The sequence below is a fragment of the Mobula birostris genome, chromosome 14 (assembly GCF_030028105.1).
Source record: "Mobula birostris isolate sMobBir1 chromosome 14, sMobBir1.hap1, whole genome shotgun sequence".
In the NCBI taxonomy this organism is placed as follows: Eukaryota; Metazoa; Chordata; class Chondrichthyes; order Myliobatiformes; family Myliobatidae; genus Mobula; species Mobula birostris.
Window position 1 is genome coordinate 40,361,542 of NC_092383.1, and position 20,228 is coordinate 40,381,769.

The 20,228-nt window shown below is 42.0% G+C and overlaps 1 protein-coding gene across 1 annotated transcript in view; it reads right to left on the reverse strand.

Annotated features, from left to right (window-relative positions):
• lipca (lipase, hepatic a) overlaps positions 1-19,950 on the reverse strand; it is a 67,550-nt gene extending 47,600 nt beyond the window's left edge. Inside the window, exon 1 of the mRNA XM_072278430.1 lies at positions 19,729-19,950. Within this exon, the coding sequence (XP_072134531.1) occupies positions 19,729-19,810 (82 nt within the window). The 5' untranslated portion in view covers positions 19,811-19,950. The remainder of the gene's footprint in view (positions 1-19,728) is intronic.
• Between the last annotated feature and the right edge of the window lie 278 nt (positions 19,951-20,228).

A 20,228-nucleotide genomic window follows, 5' to 3' on the forward strand; every position in this document is an offset into this window, starting at 1 on the left:
GAATTACCGGCACTCACTTCGGCAGAGACTAGGCTTGCTCCAGCCAGGTGACATTGGCATGCTGTGACTTTGCAGATGCTCCCGCCCCGAACGGCTGAAAGCCAGAGACTATAAACTACTGGTTCAGCCAAGTGTTAATTGCCTCTAATCACCAAAGTCGAGGGACACGGGACAAATTCGGGAATCAACGGTCCGGATCGTGACATAAACAAGCTAAATTTAAAGGGACCCTGATCCGGACCATGACATCGAGCACCTCATTTACTCCATGCTGCCTATATTTATTGTAGATATTTCTCTTTTTCCAAACCAAGTTTCCAATATCCCTTGAAAACCATGGCTCTCTCAAACTTTTAACCTTTCCTTTCAACCTAACAGGAACATAAAGATTCTGTACCTTTACAATTTCACCTTTCAATGACCTCCATTTCTCTATTACATTCTTCCCATAAAACAAATTGTCCCAATCCACTCCTTCTAAATCCTTTCGCATCTCCTCATTATCCCTACTAGTATCCCCTTCCAATCAAATTTGGCCAGCTCCTCTCTCATACCTCTGTAATTCCCTTTACTCCACTGTAATACTGATATATCTAACTTCAGCTTCTCCCTTCCAGTCTGCATGTGAATTCTATCATGCAGGTTGAGTACTCCCTATCTGAAATACCAAAATCTGAAAACCTGCAAAATCCAAATTTTTTTTTGAGTGCTGACATGATGTCACAAATTGAAAATTTCACATGGTGCTGGGAAGGTTCCCAGGAAATGCATAGTTTCTGTGCACCACAGACGGTTCTGAAAAGTGACCTCACATATGTAATGAACAGAAGTTATTGAAAATAAAATAACACTGCCTAAATCAAAAGATGAAGATCTTGAATGTGTATTGAAAGAGTGGATTCGTCAGCATAGGAGTAAACATCTGCCACTTAATGGTATGCTGATCATGAAACAGGAAAAGGTCAATCATGACAAACTGAAAATGGAAGTTAGTTGTGAATATTCAGCAGGCTGCTGGCAGAAATTTAGGAAAAGGCGCAGCATTACATTTTTAAAGTGTTTGCTGATCACAAAAATCTAGCACCAGAACATTTTATGATGCTGATTGTTTTTATACCTTACGTAATAGCAGTAATTTTTAAAAGTGTCTGATGAAAATGTAACATTAGAACAAATCTACAATACTGATTGTTTTTATACCTTACATAAAACCTAAAAAAAGTAAAATACAGATACAGTGGACTGTAACCTTTTAATCATAACACGGCATTGTAGGTGGAGACTCTAAGCCAGCTGTTTGTTGTTCAATATCTGATTCAAGTAGTTATTCTCCCAACGTCGCTATGCTGCTTTTGTTACCTTGTGCACATTATATTTTCATTATATTAATGGCGTGGAATAATTTTTGCTGTTCAGTACATACATGTGATGAACAAGCGTAAGGCAAAGATTGCTTAATGGTATTACATAAATTTAGTTACAAGTGATGGTGATCCAAGTTATCTCATTATATATTCTGAAGTCCAAAAAAAAATTCAAAATTCAAAACACCCCTTGCATCCCCAAGCATTTTGGATAAGGGGTACTCAACTTGTATTATGATCACTGTCTCCCAAGTGTTCCTCTACCTTAAGCTCCCTCATCAAATCTGGTTCATTACATAGCACCCAATCCAGAATTGCCTTTCTCTTAGACAGCTCAACCACAATCTGCATCTCACAGGCATTCAACAAATTCCCTTCCAGCACCAATCTGATTATCCCAATCTACCTGCATATTGAAAACCCCCCATGACTATCATTACATCCTTTTTCTACTTTCTGTTGAAGTTTATATCCCACAACCTAGCTACTGTTTGGGGGCTTGTATATAACACCCATAGGATCTTTTTACCCTTGCAGTTACCCACAAGCATTCTACATCTTCTGATCCCATGTCACCTTTTTCTAAGGATTTGATTTCATTTTTTACCAAAACAGCCACCCCATCCCCTCTGTCTACTTGCCTGTGCTTTCAATGCAAGGTGTGTTTTTGGATGTTAATCTCCGAGCTATGATCTTCTTTCAGCTGTGACCCAGTGATGCCCACAATGTCATACCTGCCAATCTCTAACTGCACTACAAGATCATCTGCAACACACACAAAATGCTGGAAGAACTCAGCAGGACAGGCAGCATCTATGGTAAAGGGTAAACAGTTGATACTTTGGGCTGAGACCCTTCATCAGGACTGGAAAGAAAGAGGAGAAGTCAGAGCAATAAGGTGGGGGGAGGGGAGGAAGAAGTACACGGTGTTAGGCGATGGGTGAAACCGTAAGACGGGGAGTGCTTGAAGTAAAGAGCTGGGAAATTGATTGGTGAAAGAGATAAAGGGCTGGAGAAGGGGGAATCTAATAGGAGGACAGAAGACCATGGAAGAAAGGGAAGGGGGAGGAGCACCAGAGGGAGGTGATGAGCAGGTAAGGAGTCAAGGTGAGAGAGGGAAACAGGAGTGGGGAATGGTGAAGAAGAAGTGGGAGAGTAATTACCAGAAATTCAAGAAATCAATGTTCATGCCATCAGTTTGGAGGCTACCCAGAAGGTGTTGCTCTTCCAACTGGAGGGTGGCCTCATTGTAGCAGTAGAAGAAGCCATGGCCTCATCACGTTTATTGACAGATGGAGAGTAGGTGCTTGGTAAAGTGGTTTTCCAATCTACGGCGGGTTTCAATGACATTGATGCCACACCAGGAGCACCAGACACAGCGTATCACCCCAACAGACTTACAGGTGAAGTGTCGCCTCACCTGGTAGGACAGTTTGGGGCCCTGAATGGTAGCAAGGGAGGAGGTAGACTACAAGATCATCCACCTTATTCCGTATACAGCATGCTCTCAAATATAACACCTTCGTTCCTGTATTCACCACCCTTTATGATTTTGCCCCCACATTGCACGTCATCTCATCCCTCTGACTGCAATTTTCTCCTATCATCTGCCTGCCCTTCCTCACAGTCTTACTACATACTGTATCTACTTGTACATCAACTGCCCCATCCTCGGTCCTATCATTTCAGTTCCTATCTCTCTGTCAAACTAGTTTAAACTGACCCCAACAGGGCTAACAAATCTGCCCACAAGAATATTGGTCCCCCTCTGGTTCAGGTGCAATCTATCCTCTTCTATAGATCATACCTTCACCCGAAGAGATGCCAATGATCCAGAAATCTGAAAAGCCACACCACTTCCTCAGCCACTCATTCATCTCTACTATCATCCTACTCCTGCACTGACTGGGAGTAATCCAGAGATTACTATCCTGGAGGCCCCGCTCTTCAGCTTCCTCTCTAACTGCCTATGCTCTCCGTGCAGAATCTCTGCTCTCTTTCTGCCCAAGTCATTGGTGCCCATGTGCACCATGCTCTGGCTGCTCACCCTCCCCCTTGAGAACCTTCTGCAGTTGCTCTGGGGCATCCTGGATCCTAGCACCTGGGAGGCAATACATCATCCTGGCTCATCTTTTGTGGCTACAGCATCTGCCTTTGTGGTAGTGAGGCCAGGGATCCATAAGGCTGCCTGAACCAAGGTGCAGATGGTACTAACCTTCCTTCTACTGGACACTGTGAAAGAACTAATTTCCTCCGATGGCCATTGGATGGTCACCACCGTGCATTATAAACCTGACCCCTATCCCCTTGGCTGAATCACCACTTCTCACCATGTGAGCTACACAGCAGTCTAAAAACCTCTGCATCCCACCACTAACGCTGGCAGAGTGTAGGAAGGAAAGCAGTCAGACCAGCTCCCTGACATTGCTGGTTGTTTCCTCCACAGTGTATAGTCATCGTATAATCTGAAACAGTTGCGTTGATATTTTCCTCTTTTGTAGAAGTTGCTTAGCATAAATACAGCATGCTCAAACTGGGAGAACCCCACAATAGTATACATCCTGTTTGAAAGCAACCCTGCATGGGTTAGACAATTTTAATCATATAACTTAAGCAAACCTGCATTGTTTGCAATCAGATCTCAGAAGATTTTATCCCCATTTTACCATGGAGTTCCAACTGGAATTAACTATGACTAAGTAAAGAGCGTATATTGATCGGTGGCTGAGAATCAGTTTTGGTAGTTGGTGTGTGCAGCTGTGTTGTAAAGCAAGTGGCATGACCAAGTGTTTGCTCTTTCATAGTTCATTAAACCTGGCTCTTGAATGGAGGCCACCAGAAACAATGGGTGACTTTCAATCAGAGAGCCAGAAGCTTAGTGATGAAGTCAAAGCCACATTGTTGTTGGCCAGCCCCTATCATGTGGCTGCTGTTTGTTTGATGCTGATAATCTTCCCAGTATTTTTACATGAAAAACCTGTGCAAAACTTCTCTCAATTTATCCTAAACCAGCAGAGAAGAACTTCCTGCCTTAGCTTGCTGATTCTATTTTGAGCATGTTTCTTTGAAAGGCGTTGGCTTGTTTTAGGCTACTGCATCATCACTCACCATTGGCACTCAAATACAACTCCTTCCATAGCTAAAGGATTTACTGAGCACCACCAAGGTCTTAACAAAAATTCATTTTTAACACAGTTCATGCTCAACTGGAATTTGACGGTAAATTTCTTGCAACTTCTGTCAGGGCAACAAGAGTATGTTGTAAGCTTCCTACTGATTTTGTGCCAAACTTGTGTTTTGTGCTGCCAAATCTCAGCTCCAGTCCCATCTATCTCCTTTTGTTGATGATATAAATCTACATGCAAATATACAGGAAGCCATATCTTTTCTCAGCTCCATATGGGCTTTCAGTGAAAAAAGGGATTTCTCAAAATGCTGGTTATGCCTCTCTCCTCTCCTTCACCATTCCCCATCCCCTTTTTCCTCTCTCACCATATCTCCTTGCCTGCCCATCATCTCCCTCTGGTGCTCCTCCCCACTTTCCTTTCTTCCAAGGCCTTCTGTCCTCTCCTATCTGATTCCCCCTTCTCCAGCCCTATATCTCTTTACTTCACCCCTCCCCCTCCTGGTTTCACCTATCACCGGTGTTTCTCCCTCCTTCCCTCTACTTTATAACTCTACTCCTCATTTTTTTTCTCCAGTCTTGCTGAAAGGTTATGCCCTGAAACATCAACTGTACTCTTTTCCATAGATGCTGCCTGACCTGCTGAGTTCCTCCAGCATTGTGTGTGTTGCTAAGATTACAATGAGGTAGATGGTGAGGTGAAGAGTTCACCTTATTATAAAAGTGAACCATTCAATAACTTATAACAGTGCGATAGAATCTGCCCTTGAGCCTGGTGGTATGTGCTTTCAGGCTTTTGTATCTTCTGCCCAATGGGAGACAGAAGAAGAGAAAATGCCTGAGGTGGTTGGCATCTTTGATAATATTGGCTGCGATACAGAGGCAGCGAGAACTATAGACAGAAGTGTCCAAGTAACAGCAACAATACAGCAAAATTTGCCCAGGTTCCTCCAGGATCTTTATCAGGAAGAAGTTGTCAATGGCCTGTGAGGCAAGGTGTTAGAGAGGTGAATGAAAGGCAGCTCTAAAGGGAGGAGGGCGGAGAAGAAATTCCAGAGATTTAGTTCTGGGTGTCTCTCAGCAGGTCTGCCCATGGAAGGATGAAGGAAATTGGGATCAGCAAGGGATAAAGACTGGTGGAAGAGAATTTGCAGAGGGGTGTGTGCTGAGGAAGGACAAGGGGGGGGGCAAGGTGATGGAGAGATTGAGCACCACATTGAGAATGGAATCCATTGAGGAGAGGACTTTGCATTTAAGAAACGGACGACAGAGCAGTGGATTCAAGGAGTAGAGTGAAGTTGAATTGTGGACAGCGTGGTGTCAGTATGAAATGTTCAACCATCAGTCGCGGGGGCAGTTGCTGGAACGGGATGAACCTGGGGCAGTTCAAAGGCAGGGTGTTAGTGGGCATTCTCTGGAGGATGGGCAGGGGAACCGGCACCTGAGGAGGAGTAAAGATTTGACGGTGTCATCGGAGGCTGACCTGGGAGATGGGCTGAGGTGAGTGAGCTGACACCACGATTGAAAACTGAAACTGAAGGGCAGATCTCCCTCACAACTGCCCCTCTCTGGGGTAACGTAGCACCAGTGAACCAGCCACTCTCCAAACCTGGAGGAGCCCTACTGTTCTCAGCAGAGGTGGTCTGGTGTTACAGGTAGAAAAGAAGATATAGAACTTCTCCAGAAGGAAAGAAACTAGTCAATGGCTTACTCTACCACCTCTTGCCTGCTGGAGCATTATGTGTACCTGATACAGCCTTCATCCATTTCTGCTTCTCAGTGATTCAATTTAGTACCCTGGGATGGCAAACCTATCTGTGAATTTACCACTGAACAGCCAGCTGTGAGAGCCTTGACAACTTGGAGGCAACCTCAGTAATGGTGGTTAGTTCCTTTGGTTGGGGAATCTTGAACTTCCTCCTGCCACTTACACCAAGGATACTTAGAAAGGAAAGTGTTCAGGAGTAATAAAATCTTGCACTCGGCTTCTCAGTAGTGAGGCTTCCGAAAGATGATTAGATACAAAGATGATTAGATGATTAGAAAGGGAATGGTGGTGTGAGGGTGCATTGAGCTTGGAAATGCGATTGGAAGCGCATTCTTAATTCCTGAGCCCGGAGTGCAGTATTTAGAACTCATATACCATCATTACAATATCCTATAAACAGCCAGTCTCACAGGATTCCAATGTGAACTGGTAATAGCTTTAATAAATCGAAACTTATTGTTTTCTATCACCCTCAGGACTCATGGGCTCCCACACACATCTTCCAAAACACACTATTGAGAAAAATGTGTTGAAAGGGAAGACAAGCTCTGAGACAGACTTGAGTTGTGATAAATAACTCTCCAAGTGAGGCTGTAAGTTCAACCTATCAGTAATAAAATGCACAAAGAATTATTGCCAGATGCACACTCGGTGACATTCAGCATCTTTCACTGTTCTAAAGATATCCTGATCTTTCTACATGTTGAAAATATAATTTTGAAATAATACTTTCATCATTTTGCAAATACATATGCTTTAAGTATCAAACATCTACCAGACAGAACACATTAACATGCTTCAGAAACTGAGCAGCAACATTGGCCCAAGTTGGAAAGCTTCTGAGCCCAGCCATTCACCTTGCTGAAATATGGCCCGAGATTTTGCAATGTTTATTGCTGTTACCTGGTGTCTGATCTAACGCATGTGCCCAAGGCATCAACTGTTTGTTCATTTCCATAGATACTGCCTGATCTGCCAAGTTCCTCCTGCGTTTTGTGTTTTACTTTGGCTTTCCAGCATCTGCAGATGGGCTCTATGGTCTGTAAGCTGATCATGAAATAGTGGGGCTCTTCAAATGGATCAGCTTGAAGAATCTTCAGTCATAGGTTCCGAGTCCAAATCAGTTCCAATGCAGGGTTAGTTCTTTTTCTCTGACCACAGATCCTGCCTGACCTGCAGAGCATTTTCTGCTCTTATTTCAGAAAATAGCTAACTCAGGAGGGTATAATTTTAAGGTAAACACACACAAAACACAGGGGTAACTCAGCAGGTCAGGCAGCATCCATGGAAATGAATAAAAAGTCGGCGTTTTGGGCCGAGATGCTTCTTCGGGACCTGGGAAGACCCCTCACCAGTTCTGGAGAAGGGTCTCCGCCCAAGGCATCAACTGTTTGTTCATTTCCATAGATACTGCCTGATCTGCCAAGTTCCTCCTGCATTTTGTGTTTTACTTTGGCTTTCCAGCATCTGCAGAATATCTTGTGTTTATAATTTTAAGATGATTGGGGTGGTGATGTCAGAGGTTATTTTTTTCCCCCACAGAGGGTGATAGATGCACCCCCTGCCAGGGGTGTTGGAGAGGCATATATATTAGAGCATTTAGCAAGTTCTAGATAGGCACATGGATGATAGAAAAATGACGGGCTATTTAGGAGGAAAGGATTAGATTGATCATGGAATAGGCTCAACATTGTGGGCTGAAAGGCCTGTACTGTGCTGCAGTATTTTATGTTCTATGCTCTATTAAATAAGAGATGTAAATTAGATTTAAATCATGCACAGGAAGAGATCCAAATATTGGGAAATGTAAATGGGATTTAGGGAGAGCAACAACATCTGAAAAGAAAGTGTTGATTACCTTTTAGGGTGACGCAGTACAGGGACAGGTCATTCAGACCACCCATTTACACTCATTCTACACTAATCCTACTTTCTATCTGGTATGACAACTGCTCTGCCTGAGAGTGCAAGGAACTGCAGAGACTTGTGGACACAGCTTAGCACCTCAGAGAAACTAGCCTGCCCACCATGGACTCTGTCTATACTTTTGGCTGCCTCAGTAAAGCAGCCAGCGTAATCAAAGACCCCACCTACCCCAGGCACTCTCTCTTCTAACATCACCCATCAGGCAGAAGGTACAAAATCCTGAAAGCACACACCACCAGGACATGTTCTATTGAACATGGATTCTTTGACCTCACAATCTACCTTGTTATGATCTTGCACCTTATTGTCCACCTACACTGCACTTTACATTTTATTCTGTATTCTGTCATTGTTTTATCTTGTATTATCTCACTACACTGTAATGAATTAACCTGTATGCAGAAAAGGATTTTCACATGTGACAATAAGCCAATTCCCCCTCTCCACCACCACCACCACCAAATTCTACCACCCACAATTTTCAGTGGCCAATTGTCTACCAACCTGCATGTTTTTGGGATTTTGGGGAAAAAACTGAAACTGGAGCACCTGGGAGAAATCTACATGGTCACAGGGAGAACTGGAAAACTCCTCACAGACATTACCCAGGGCCACGACTGAACCTGAATCACTGGAGCTGAGATAGAAGCTCCACCAACATTCTGGCTCTTCCTCTGTGCCAGGCAGTAATAGGCGGGGGCAGAGGGTGAGATGTCTAATGGGGGGGGCGGTTGTCCTGGATCAGAAATGTCAACTCTGCTTCTCTTTCAGCACTTCCTGATTTTATTGCATTGATTTCCTGTATTGGTGGAACAGTGCAGGATGATTAGTACTGAGGCTCAGAACCTGTGTGGGGATGCAATGGATGATCCACAGGACAGCTGTCAAATCCGTGTTCACTTTCCCCACAGGAGGTCAGGCCTCACTGTGGACTTTGGATACAATGACTATCAGGAATGACTCCAGTAGCAGCAGGGAAAACTTGTACATTATCTTTAAATATCTCAGTACAGAGGTAGATTTCGTTCCTGATCCTTGTTAGACAGAGCCTTGTTTAATAATCAGGCACATCCATACAGCATAGACAGAAAAAGTTGGTGGATTTTCTCCAGTCGTTCTCTCTCACAAATCTCTTTACCTCTCTGCTAAAATGTCGCTACAGTGCACAGAGGTGGAAATCTTCCCATTATCTCTTCAATGTTGAACTCAAATTCACCAGAAAAAGTTTTCTTCCAGTTCTTTTACAGTATATCACATTACCCAGACCTACGTATTCATTATTAGATTAAATAAATTGCGTGAGGACTTCTAGTACCTGTCAGTTCAGATAAAGAGCTCGGCTATTATTGAAGAACCTGCTGAGAAAAGTAGCTGAATGCTCCTTTCCCTGAGGTCCTAGCAGACAATAATGAAGCTTAATCATTACCCTAAAGTATTTCTGAAAATCTAATGTCATGGAGATGAATAGTATTACTTCACTGTGGGATCTTCTATCATTTATAATTATCATTAGACATTGGTGTCTGGTTAGGGCAGGTCTAATGTTCTACAGGAATGTGTAAACTTGCAGGCTCACACATGCTTTTAGTTGTCTTCTTAATATCCCTGTAGTACTCCTCAGCAACCCATTTTTCCCCCTTGGCTACATTCACACAACTGCTTTTGTGTTAGTCTAAAACACCTCAGCCTCACTGAGATTAGAAAATGGATGATATAAGGGTTGGTTCAATTTTTTCTGAACTGCTTCCTTAATATCTGGTTAGGACAAGTTAGATTTACATAAATCATGGACATCCTTAGAGTCCTTCATTTCAAGAATTTTTGCTTTAATTTTAATCAGGCTTTTTGTTCAGAAACTATCATTTGGCACTCCTATGGGAAGGAGTCATATCCTGTGTCTTGGAATAGGAATTGGTTTATTGTTGTCACATACACCAAGATACAGAGAAAAGCATTTGCTCGTGTGCCACTGAGACAGATGTTTCAATACTTAAGTACATCAAAGTACTAAAAAGAAAACAGAATGCAGAATATCATGTTGCCCTTACAGAGAATGTCCTGTGCAGGCAGACAAACAACAAACAAAGTGTAAAGGCCATGGTGAGATGGACTAGGAGATCTGTTTTTTAGGGTACGAGGGTCTGCTAATAGTGGGATAGAAGCTGTCATTGAGCCTAGTGTATGTATTCACAAGCTTTTGTATCTTCTGCCTGATGCGAGGGGGTGGAGGGGCGGTGGGTGTGTCGAGAGAATGACTGGGATGGAGGATCCTTGATTATGCTGGCTGCTTTCCCAAGGCAGCAGGAGTTGTAGACGGATTCAATAGAGACAAGGCTGCTGTGTGTGTGATGGACTGGGCTGCAGCCATAATTTCACATGGTCTTGGGCAGAACTGTTGCCACACCAAGGCTGTGCTGCATCCAGATAAGGTTGCAGAATAAAATGCAGAATATTTGTCCACTCCTAGAAGACATTAATAATGAGAAAAATCAGAAGAAGAAGGGCTAGAAGTACTTGAACTTATATCGTTAGTGAAAAAATGAAGTTTTTAAATGAAAGATAAATAGTCATATTAATCTAGTCTGCAACAGCAAGACAACGTCATGGTTGGCAGTTAAGTAATTATGTGCAAAGAAGATTTTGCAACTGATATTAATGCTTCACTTTAACCAGGCACAGTAACATCCCACTGGGTATGTTGACATAAGTGTTTAGTTCAATTAAAAAAACAGATTGACGGGCACATTAGCTCACACTAATCAGGCCTTTACAAATAGTACTGCTCGCGTCACAGATTTTAAACTATTTTTTCTTGTGGGTTATCACCAGTGTAGAATAATTTTATGATTGACATGCATTGGAAAGGAAATGTAAATGGCCATTATTTTTCTCAGTATCGAAGTGAAAACCACTAAAACCTCATAATTTTGTTATGCTGACTTGTGGTCCATTCTGAACTTCGTATTGTTTATACTCCTGAAGAGATTCAACTCTACCATGGAGCCACGAGAGACTGCAATAACTAGAATCTGGAGCAACGAACACTGCTGGAAGAACTCAGAGGTTCGAGCAGTGTCTGTTGGAGGAAAGGAGCTGGCGACGTTTTGGGCTGAGAGTTGTGACACAGGATCTTGACTTGAAATGTCAACAGTTCCTTTCCTCCTACAGAATCTGCTTGACCCACTGACTTCCTCCAGCACATTGTTTCCTGTTCCAATTCCATCACTCGCACAGAGATAAACTGCTACTGGTGATGTTCAGAAGGAAAAGCATTTCTATCCCAATGTAATTTGCAGTTAATGAAGAACTTCTAAAATGCACTCACACTTGTAAAAACACAATGGTCAGTTGGCCCTCAGCCAGATTGAACAGACAGCATCAGATTATCTACATTGATATTACTGAGGGCGGCCTGGTAGCTCCTGTCTCTTCCTTCAGACAGTGCCATGCGTTCTTTGATAGAGCATAGAACATAGATCAGAACAGCCCAGGAGACATCCCTTCGACCCCCATAATGTTGCCGATCCAAATGAATTAGAAATAAAATGGCCAAATAAAGGAATCCCTTTTGCCTACACAATGTCCCTATCCTTCCATTTCCCTCACATTGATGTGCCTATTCGAACAACTCTTAATAGTCTCTAATGTACCTGCCTCTACCACCAGCCCAGGCAGCAGCCACTCTTTCTTTCTTTATCTTTTTATTGGTTTAGAAAGAACATATATACAAACAAGCTTTGTATATATCAATAACAATACAAACAGGAACTGAAATAGACATTATCAAAATCTTACATAGTATTAAGCAAATATGTAAAATATAATAAAAAAGGAAGACAACTAATTCTCCTCTTATCAATTCGTAGAGAGAGAAAAAAAACTTTAAATTCTTTAAATGAGAAGGGAAAAAAACCCACTACACTATAAGAAAAAAAGGAAAAAAAGAAGGGGACTGGGCAGTCCATTCTGAGGATACAACTTTCTGATCAAATCTAAAACTTCGAAAAGAAATAATTGGAAGAGTAATGAATCAAATCAAATGAAAATATTGAATAAAAGGTCACCAGATTTGCTCAAATTTAAAGGATGCATCAAATGTCTGACTTCTTATTTTCTCTAAACTTAAACAGGACATGATGGAGGAGAGCCAATAAAAGACAGTAGGTGGATTAGAATCCTTCCACTTCAATAAAATGGCTCTCCTAGCCAGTAAAGTTGAAAAGGCTATCATACGTTGAGCAGAAACAGGAATATTTCCTGGTTTTGATGGGGTAATCCCAAATATTGCCATAAGTAAATTAGGTTGTAGATCCAGATCAAAGACTTTTGATAGCGTTTTAAAAACATCTCTCCAAAAATTATCTAGTTTTATACAAGACCAAAACATGAGTTAAAGTGGCCACCTCAATATTACACCTGTCACAAATAGGATTAATGTTGGAAAAAATACGTGCTAGTTTATCATTTGACATATGGGCCCGATGTACTACCTTGAACTGTATCAAGGAATGACGGGCACAAATAGATGAGTTATTCACCAAATGAAATATTTTATTCCATTGATTATCTGAAAGTGACTCTTGAAATTCCAATTCTCAAGCACGTTTAATTTTATCATTAGATATCATTCGTAAATTCAATAACCGTTTATAAATTATAGCTATCAAACCTTTATGAAGTGGTTTAAGCTGAAAAAGAGCATCTGTCATATTAGGTGGATAAGCAGAAGGGTAATTTGGCAGCAAACCACGTAAGAAATTCCTAATTTGTAAATATCTAAAAAAGTGTACATTTGATAACCACTCTGTATAAAAAGAAAACTTGCCTCTAATATCACCCCTTCTCACCTTAATCACATGCCCTAGGTTTTAGACTTTTCAATCCTGGGGAAAAAAATACTGCCTGTCTACACCTCTCATAATCTTATAAACTTCTATCAATCTCCTCTCAGTTTCCACCACTCCAAGAAGACAACCTACAGTTTCAAACCTCTTGTTATAGCACATGCTCTCTAATCCAGGCAGCATCCTGGTGAACCTGTTCTGCACCTTCTCCAAAGCCCCAACATTCTTCCTATAATGGGATGATCAGAAATATATGCAATATTCCAGATGTCGTCTAACTAGAGTTTTATAAGGCTGTAAAGTAATTTCCTGAATTTTCAACTCAATGCCTCAACTAGTCAAGGCAAGCATGCCATGTGCTTTTGTAACCGTCCTATCAACCTGTGTAGCCACTTTCAGGGAGCTAATGTTCCTGGACCCCAAGATCCCTCTGCTCATCAACACTGCTGAAGGTCATGCCCTTAACACTGCACAGTTGACCTACCAAAATGCAACACTTCACATTTGGCTGGGTTAAGCTCCATCTGCTATTTCTCTGTCCATATCTGCAACTGATCCATATCCGACTGTATTCTTTGCCAGTCATCTACACTATCCACAACACTGCCAATTTTTGTATCATCTGCAGACTTACTAACCCATCCATCTACACTTTCACCCAGATCATTTATATACATCACAAGAACGGATCCCTGAAGAACATCACTAATCACAAAGCTCCAGCTAGAATAAGTCCCTTTGACCACCACCCCTTATCTTCTATTGGGTTGGCCATTTCTGAATCCATATGGCCAATTTGTCATTGATCCCATGAATCTTAATCTTCTGGATGAGTCTCCCATGAGGGATCTTGTCAAACACCTTACTAAAATCCATGTAGACAACATCCACAGCTCTACCTTCATCAATCACCCTCGTCACCTTGTCAAAAAACACAATCAAGTTAGTAAACCAAGACTTGCCCTGCACAAAGCCATGCAGGCTTTCCCTAGTTAGTCCACGGTTATCCAAATAATCAAATTCTGTCCCTAAGAATTCTCTCCAGTAACCAATGTCAAGGCCTCATCAATAGAACTGCAGCAATCTCTCAGTCTTGCCATCTACATTTATGGGCTCCACTGTCTGGGACCTTTTATTGAAAAGTGAGAAGGATACTGATAAAACCATGTTTTAGAACATAGAATAGTAAAGCACAGTACAGGCCCTTTGGCCCACAATGTTGTGCCAATCCTTAAACCCTACCTCCCATATCAATAGAATAGAACATAGAACGTGTTGTGACTCATTGATAGACATAAGGTTGTAGAGTAATACAGCATGAAATGGGCCCTTCAGCCCAAATGCACTGCCAGCCACAGCCTCCTCCCTGCTAGTCCCAGTTGCCTGCCTTAACCACTTCTTCTGGCAGCTCTTGCAAGTACTCACTATCCTCTGTATAAAGAAGTTACCTGCCCAGTCTTTTTGAAATCTCTTCCCTATTATCTTGTATCTGTGCCCTCTAGTTTTACACTCCCCCCACCCTGAGGAAAAGACTATGACTGCACAGCTTATTCAAACCCCTCATGACTTTTAAAACTTTACTGAGGTCACCCCAATTCAAGGAATAAAGATCCAGCATAGCCAACCTCTCTTTATGACTCAAGCCCTTTAGTTCAGACAGTATCTTGTAAATTTCTTCTGCACCACCTCCAGCCTGACAAAGTCTTTCCTACATCAGAATGACCAAAACTATACACAATCTCAATTCTTGCATTGTTCACATTACAATCCAGTGGAGCATATTTTTGGCTGCATGAACGTTCACTCTTTTGCTAATGAAATTTTGAGCTATGTTCTAAATCTGGACACATGCAGCATTGAAAGCTGATGAATGGTCAATTCAAGAGCCAACTTAGAATTAGCCTTTTGAGTATCACTGTGATCCATGCCAATACCAACAGAGTTAATAACAAAGAAGTAAGATCCGCCTCAGCACTAATTGTAGACCCTAATTCTCAGTAACAATGGGAATCAGAGAGTAACGAACAAAGTGGTTTTCTTTAGTGTTGATCCAAAGGTTTCATCCAATGTATAAAAATAGTGCTGGAGATTCTTTTTTTAATAAACACTCAGAGCTGTATTTTTATGAACAATTACGTATCTAGTCTCAGAACAATGGACTCTAACTTTGTTCTGTCTGTATCTGAAACAGTAGCAACACCAAATGAAACCTGATTTGTCCATAGGTCTGGTGTTAATACAAGTGATGGTGGGTGCGGCTACAAGTGCCGCAATCTCTGCTGAGGCTCTGTGAGCTTTCAGACAGAAAGTTTCAGGGAAATGATTTCCTCTGGAACATTATTCCAACTGGGAAGTTTGCTATGTTAAGTTTATTAACAGAAGCAACTCTACTTCTCTTGGGTGTCCTCGGACATCTCTGGTTTCTGTTGTCCAGTCTCCAGGTTTTGTTCACTCACTTTAGCAGGAACATTGAACAGTGCAGCACAGAATCAGGCCATTCGGCCCCCAATGTTGTGCCAACCCAGCTAGAAAGCAAATCATAAAACACTCAAACCCTAATCCCTCCTTCCTACATACACCATGACGATACCCTCCATCTTCCTTACATCCACATGCCCATCCAAATGTCTCTTAAAAGCCTCTAATGTATTTTCCCCTACCACCATAGCACACCATCCATAGAACTTACCCCTCACACCCCCTTTGAACCTACCCCCTTCTCAACATCAATGCACGCCCTCTGATATTAGACATTACCACCCTGGGAAACAGATACTCTCTGTCCACTTTATCTTTGCCTCTCATAATCTTGTAAACCTCTAACAGATATCCCCTCAGCCTCTGGTGCTCCAGAGAAAACAGCCAAAGTTTACACAGCCTTTCACGATGGTACTTGCCCTCTAAATGAGGCCCCTTTTGCAGCCTCTCCAAAGCCTCAACATCCTTCCTATGGTGCAGTGATCAGAACTGTCAGTACTCTGGACATGGCTTAACTAGAGTTTTATAAAGTTGCAACATAACCTCTTGACTTTTGAACCCAATGCCTGGACTAATAACAACAAGCATTCCATAAAATTTCTTAACTACCCTATTGACTCGTGTAGCCACTTTCATGGAGCTATGAACTTGGATCCCAAGATGTCTCTGTTCAGCAGCACTGTTAAGGATATTGCTCTTAGCAGTTTACTGTCTCCTTGCATTTGCTCTACTGAGGTGTAACATCTCACATTTATCTAGGTTAAACTCCATCTGCCATTTCTATGCCCATATCTGCAACTGACCTATACTGTGCTGTATTCTTTGTCAATCTTCTGCACTTTCCACAACTCCACCAATCTTGCTATCATCTGCAAACTTACTAGCCGACCCATCTACATTTTCCTCCAGGTCATTTATATACATTGCAAAGAGCAGAGGTCCCAGCACAGATCACTGTGTAATTCCACTAATTACAGACCTCCAGGAAGAGGAAAGGGTGTGGAATGACTTTGCACTGGCCTAGCCGACTGAAACCCCTCTTTCCTCACAGCCACCTTCAACCATCTGACCCTTCCATTCAGTAGGCAAAGACTCTGAGAAAAATGAACGTTCCTGGTTTCCCCACCTTTCTCTTCTCACGTCTTCCCCCTTCTTTTTCAGTCCTGAAAAGAGTCTTGACCTGAAGCATCGACTGTTTATCCATTTCCTTAGATGCTGCCTGACCTGCCAAGTTCCTCCAGCATTTTGTGTGTGTTGCTGTGGATTTCTAGCATCTGAAGAATTTTATGATTCCTGATTTTATATCTAGTCTTTGGATATCAAATCATATCCCAACATTAACATAGAACATAGAAACCTAAAGTACATTACAGGCCCTTCGGCCCACAATGTTGTGCCGACCATGTAACCTACTCTAGAAACTGTCTAGAGTTTCCCTATCGCATAGCCCTCTATTTTTCTAAGCTCCATGTACCTGTCTAAGAGTCTCTTTAAAGACTCTATTGTATCCACCTCCATCACCATCGCTGGCAGTGCATTCCATGCACCCACCACTCTATGAAAAACTTACTTCTGTCATCCCCTTCGTACCTACTCCCAAGCTCCTTAAAACTATGCCCCCTTGTGTTAGCCATTTCAGCCGTGGGAAAAAGCCTCTGGCTATCCACACAATCAATGCCTCTCATTATCTCATACACCTCTATTCTCATAAAGTATGCTCTCCAATCCAGGCAACAACCTTGTAAATCTCCTTTGCACCCTTTCTATAGTATCCACATCCTTCCTGTAGTGAGGTGACCAGTTTTGAAAAAGATCATTCCTGATCTGTCTGACTTCCAGATCAGGGTGAAGGAGCTGATGGCACCTTGTCAGCCTGTCACAGAGTTGTAGTCATATAATACAGAAACAGGCCCTTCGGCCCACAATCTCCCTGCTGATCTTACCCATCTACATTAATCCCACCTGCCCGCATCAGGTTGGTATCTGTCTATACCTTGTCTATTTAAGTATCTGTCTTAAATATCCTGAATGCATACAGCTCCACCACCTTCCCTGGAAAAGGGTTTCAGATATCAGTCCTCTCTATAAAAAACATATCCCCAGATCCGCTTTAAAATTTGTTCTCCTCAAATAATCCCAAGACCTCTTGTTTTTGATACTCCTACAATGGAAAATGATTTTAACTGAACTAAAGAGGTTTTGTCACACAAAATCTCGGGGTATTCACTTCCTGGATTTGCTCCTTGTGAACTTTGGAAAAATCACAAAAAGCGGCGATACCTTTCACCTCCTTCACCATTCAGACCTTCTGAAGCATTCACACCAGCGTCTTTCAGAAAGTCTCAGAAATTTGGTCCTCCTCTTCTTCCTTCTTGTGTCTATCTATCAAAACACACTACTGGACACATTACTATTGGTTCACTCAGTAAAGAGTGATGGGAAAACTGACAACCAGGGGAATTCCACGAGCCATCTGACATGGAGACCCTCTAGTAGACTTTGGGCAATAACATTTAGAAGAGTACTGTATGTAATTTTATTTCCCTTTTCAGTGTACCTAGAATCAGCTTTACATCTGTTCTTTCTTTGCAAAAATTATCACAACATTTCCAGCATGAGGTCTGAACTGTGGAAAGACTTGGCATTAACACATACACCCACTGTCCCTCACCTCCTCCCTCCACCTTCTGCCATTGCTTGCCACTATCTTCAACCTGAAAATAAAAAGGTATCTGGTTGCTATCCATTTTACTAATGCCTGGCCCACTGAGGTCCCCTGCACCTAGTATGTTGTGCTGTCTTTGAGGGGCGTCAGTACTTAAGGGTGTGCCTCCTTGGACCTGCCAACACAGCGGGACTTTGGCTGATGGAGCGCTAATTGATAAATGGCCTCCTTTACACATCCCTGGTTATCTGTGGAAATACTGTTGTTTGACTCCTGGCCATTGACTGGAATTGAAACAATGTGCATCAAAGCCTACACAACTGGTTGCTGAGGACAATCCCTCTATTTTACAATGGTTGGATAGAAATTTTACTTCCAGATGAAATCTGAGCTGGTTTAGGGTTAGGTCTGAATATTCAATATCGATAACAAACCTCAGTAAATGCTTTCTTTTTACAAAAGCTATCAATGACATTTGAAGAACAAACTGGATAATTTTGAGACTCTTAACTTCGAGGGAAAAATACAAAAATCCTCCTGCTGTATAAGATCCTCTACATTATGGTGACTTGCCCAGTCATTTTAAAAGGAACTGCTTCTGTGCTGTTGTGTTCAATGGATGACTCTATGAACGTTTCCAACTATTCAATGGTCAAGCTCTGACCAGGTTAGTTGAACACAGGCAGTGAATTAATAGACATTGAACAATATGATATTAGTATCACTGCTGTAGGTGAGAAATGAACAGTTCCAGTTCACAAAATAGGAAGTGTGGCTTATTTACTTTTACCATTAGAAAGATTGATTTTTATTTTTACTTATTGAGATAAAGTGCAGAACAAGTCCTTCTGGCCCTTTGAGCACACCGCCCAGCAACCCTGGGACAATTCACAATGACCAATCGACCTACTAACTGGTACGCCCGTGGAATGTGGATGGAAGCCAGTATACCCAGGGAAAACCCACGCATTCCATGGGGTGAAAGCGCAGACTCCTGATGGATGAAACCAGAACTGAACTCCGAACTGCATCGGCCCGAGCTGCTGACCGCTACACTACCATGGCATAACATGGAAGGAGAAATCTGAGATTACAATAACAGGGATAAAGAAGAGCAAATAAAGTATTTCAAAGGGAAAGATATTTAACAAAATCTCGATATATCACCCTGATATCAATTAGTATCACTAAATAAGGCAATTTGTGCATTTATGAAGGCAGAAGGATTTAACTGTTCGAGTTTGAAGTGTCGAATCATTACTGTAACTCCTATGGTAGCAACCTGTTATCAGAAACTGTGGCCCCCGTTAAAGAATGCAAAGAATGTTTCAGCAATCACTCAATCACAGCCCACTTTCCATAGTATCCATTCCGTAAATTGCCAAATGATACAATCAGCAAATATATCCAGAAATTACCAAGGCAAATACCTGGCTGCATTCTACAGGGCATCCACAACCAACAATCATCCTTGGAAATGTCATTCTTGTAATTCAGATGTGCAAAGTCTTTGCAGCTGTTTAGACGACTGTGAGTGGTGGCTTGGTTTGCTGTCTTACCTTTTCCCTGGATCCTGGCCTCCTGGACATTTATGGTGGCACATATCAAGAGGAGGAGCAATACTTTCACCAAATTGTTCATTTTCAGCCCTAACCTTTCACTGACTGCAAAGAAAAATAGTCACAGACTCAATGCCTTTCATTTACTGTTTAATCACCAAAGACCACTACGTCAAAGGGGCTTTTATGTTAAAACTTTGGACTAATGTTTTGCACTGTCTGTGTCCCTGGGCTTAAAAGATGCCAGTGATACTATCCAAGAGTTTTATATTTGTTCCTGAAGGTCGTTGACAAACTGCTCAGGCACCTCTGATTGGCTCTGGGATCTGGGACATGTTGTGAAAGGTTTGCAGAAGTTATCTATTACAAGAGCAAGAGCAAAGCTTGACCCAGCTCTCAGCAAAGTAAGTCAATGAAAATCCTGTTTGCTGTTGCAAAAAAAAGAGTTGATCTGAAAGGGCTTCAAATCTCACAGCAGGATGAACTGCTCAAAAATGTAA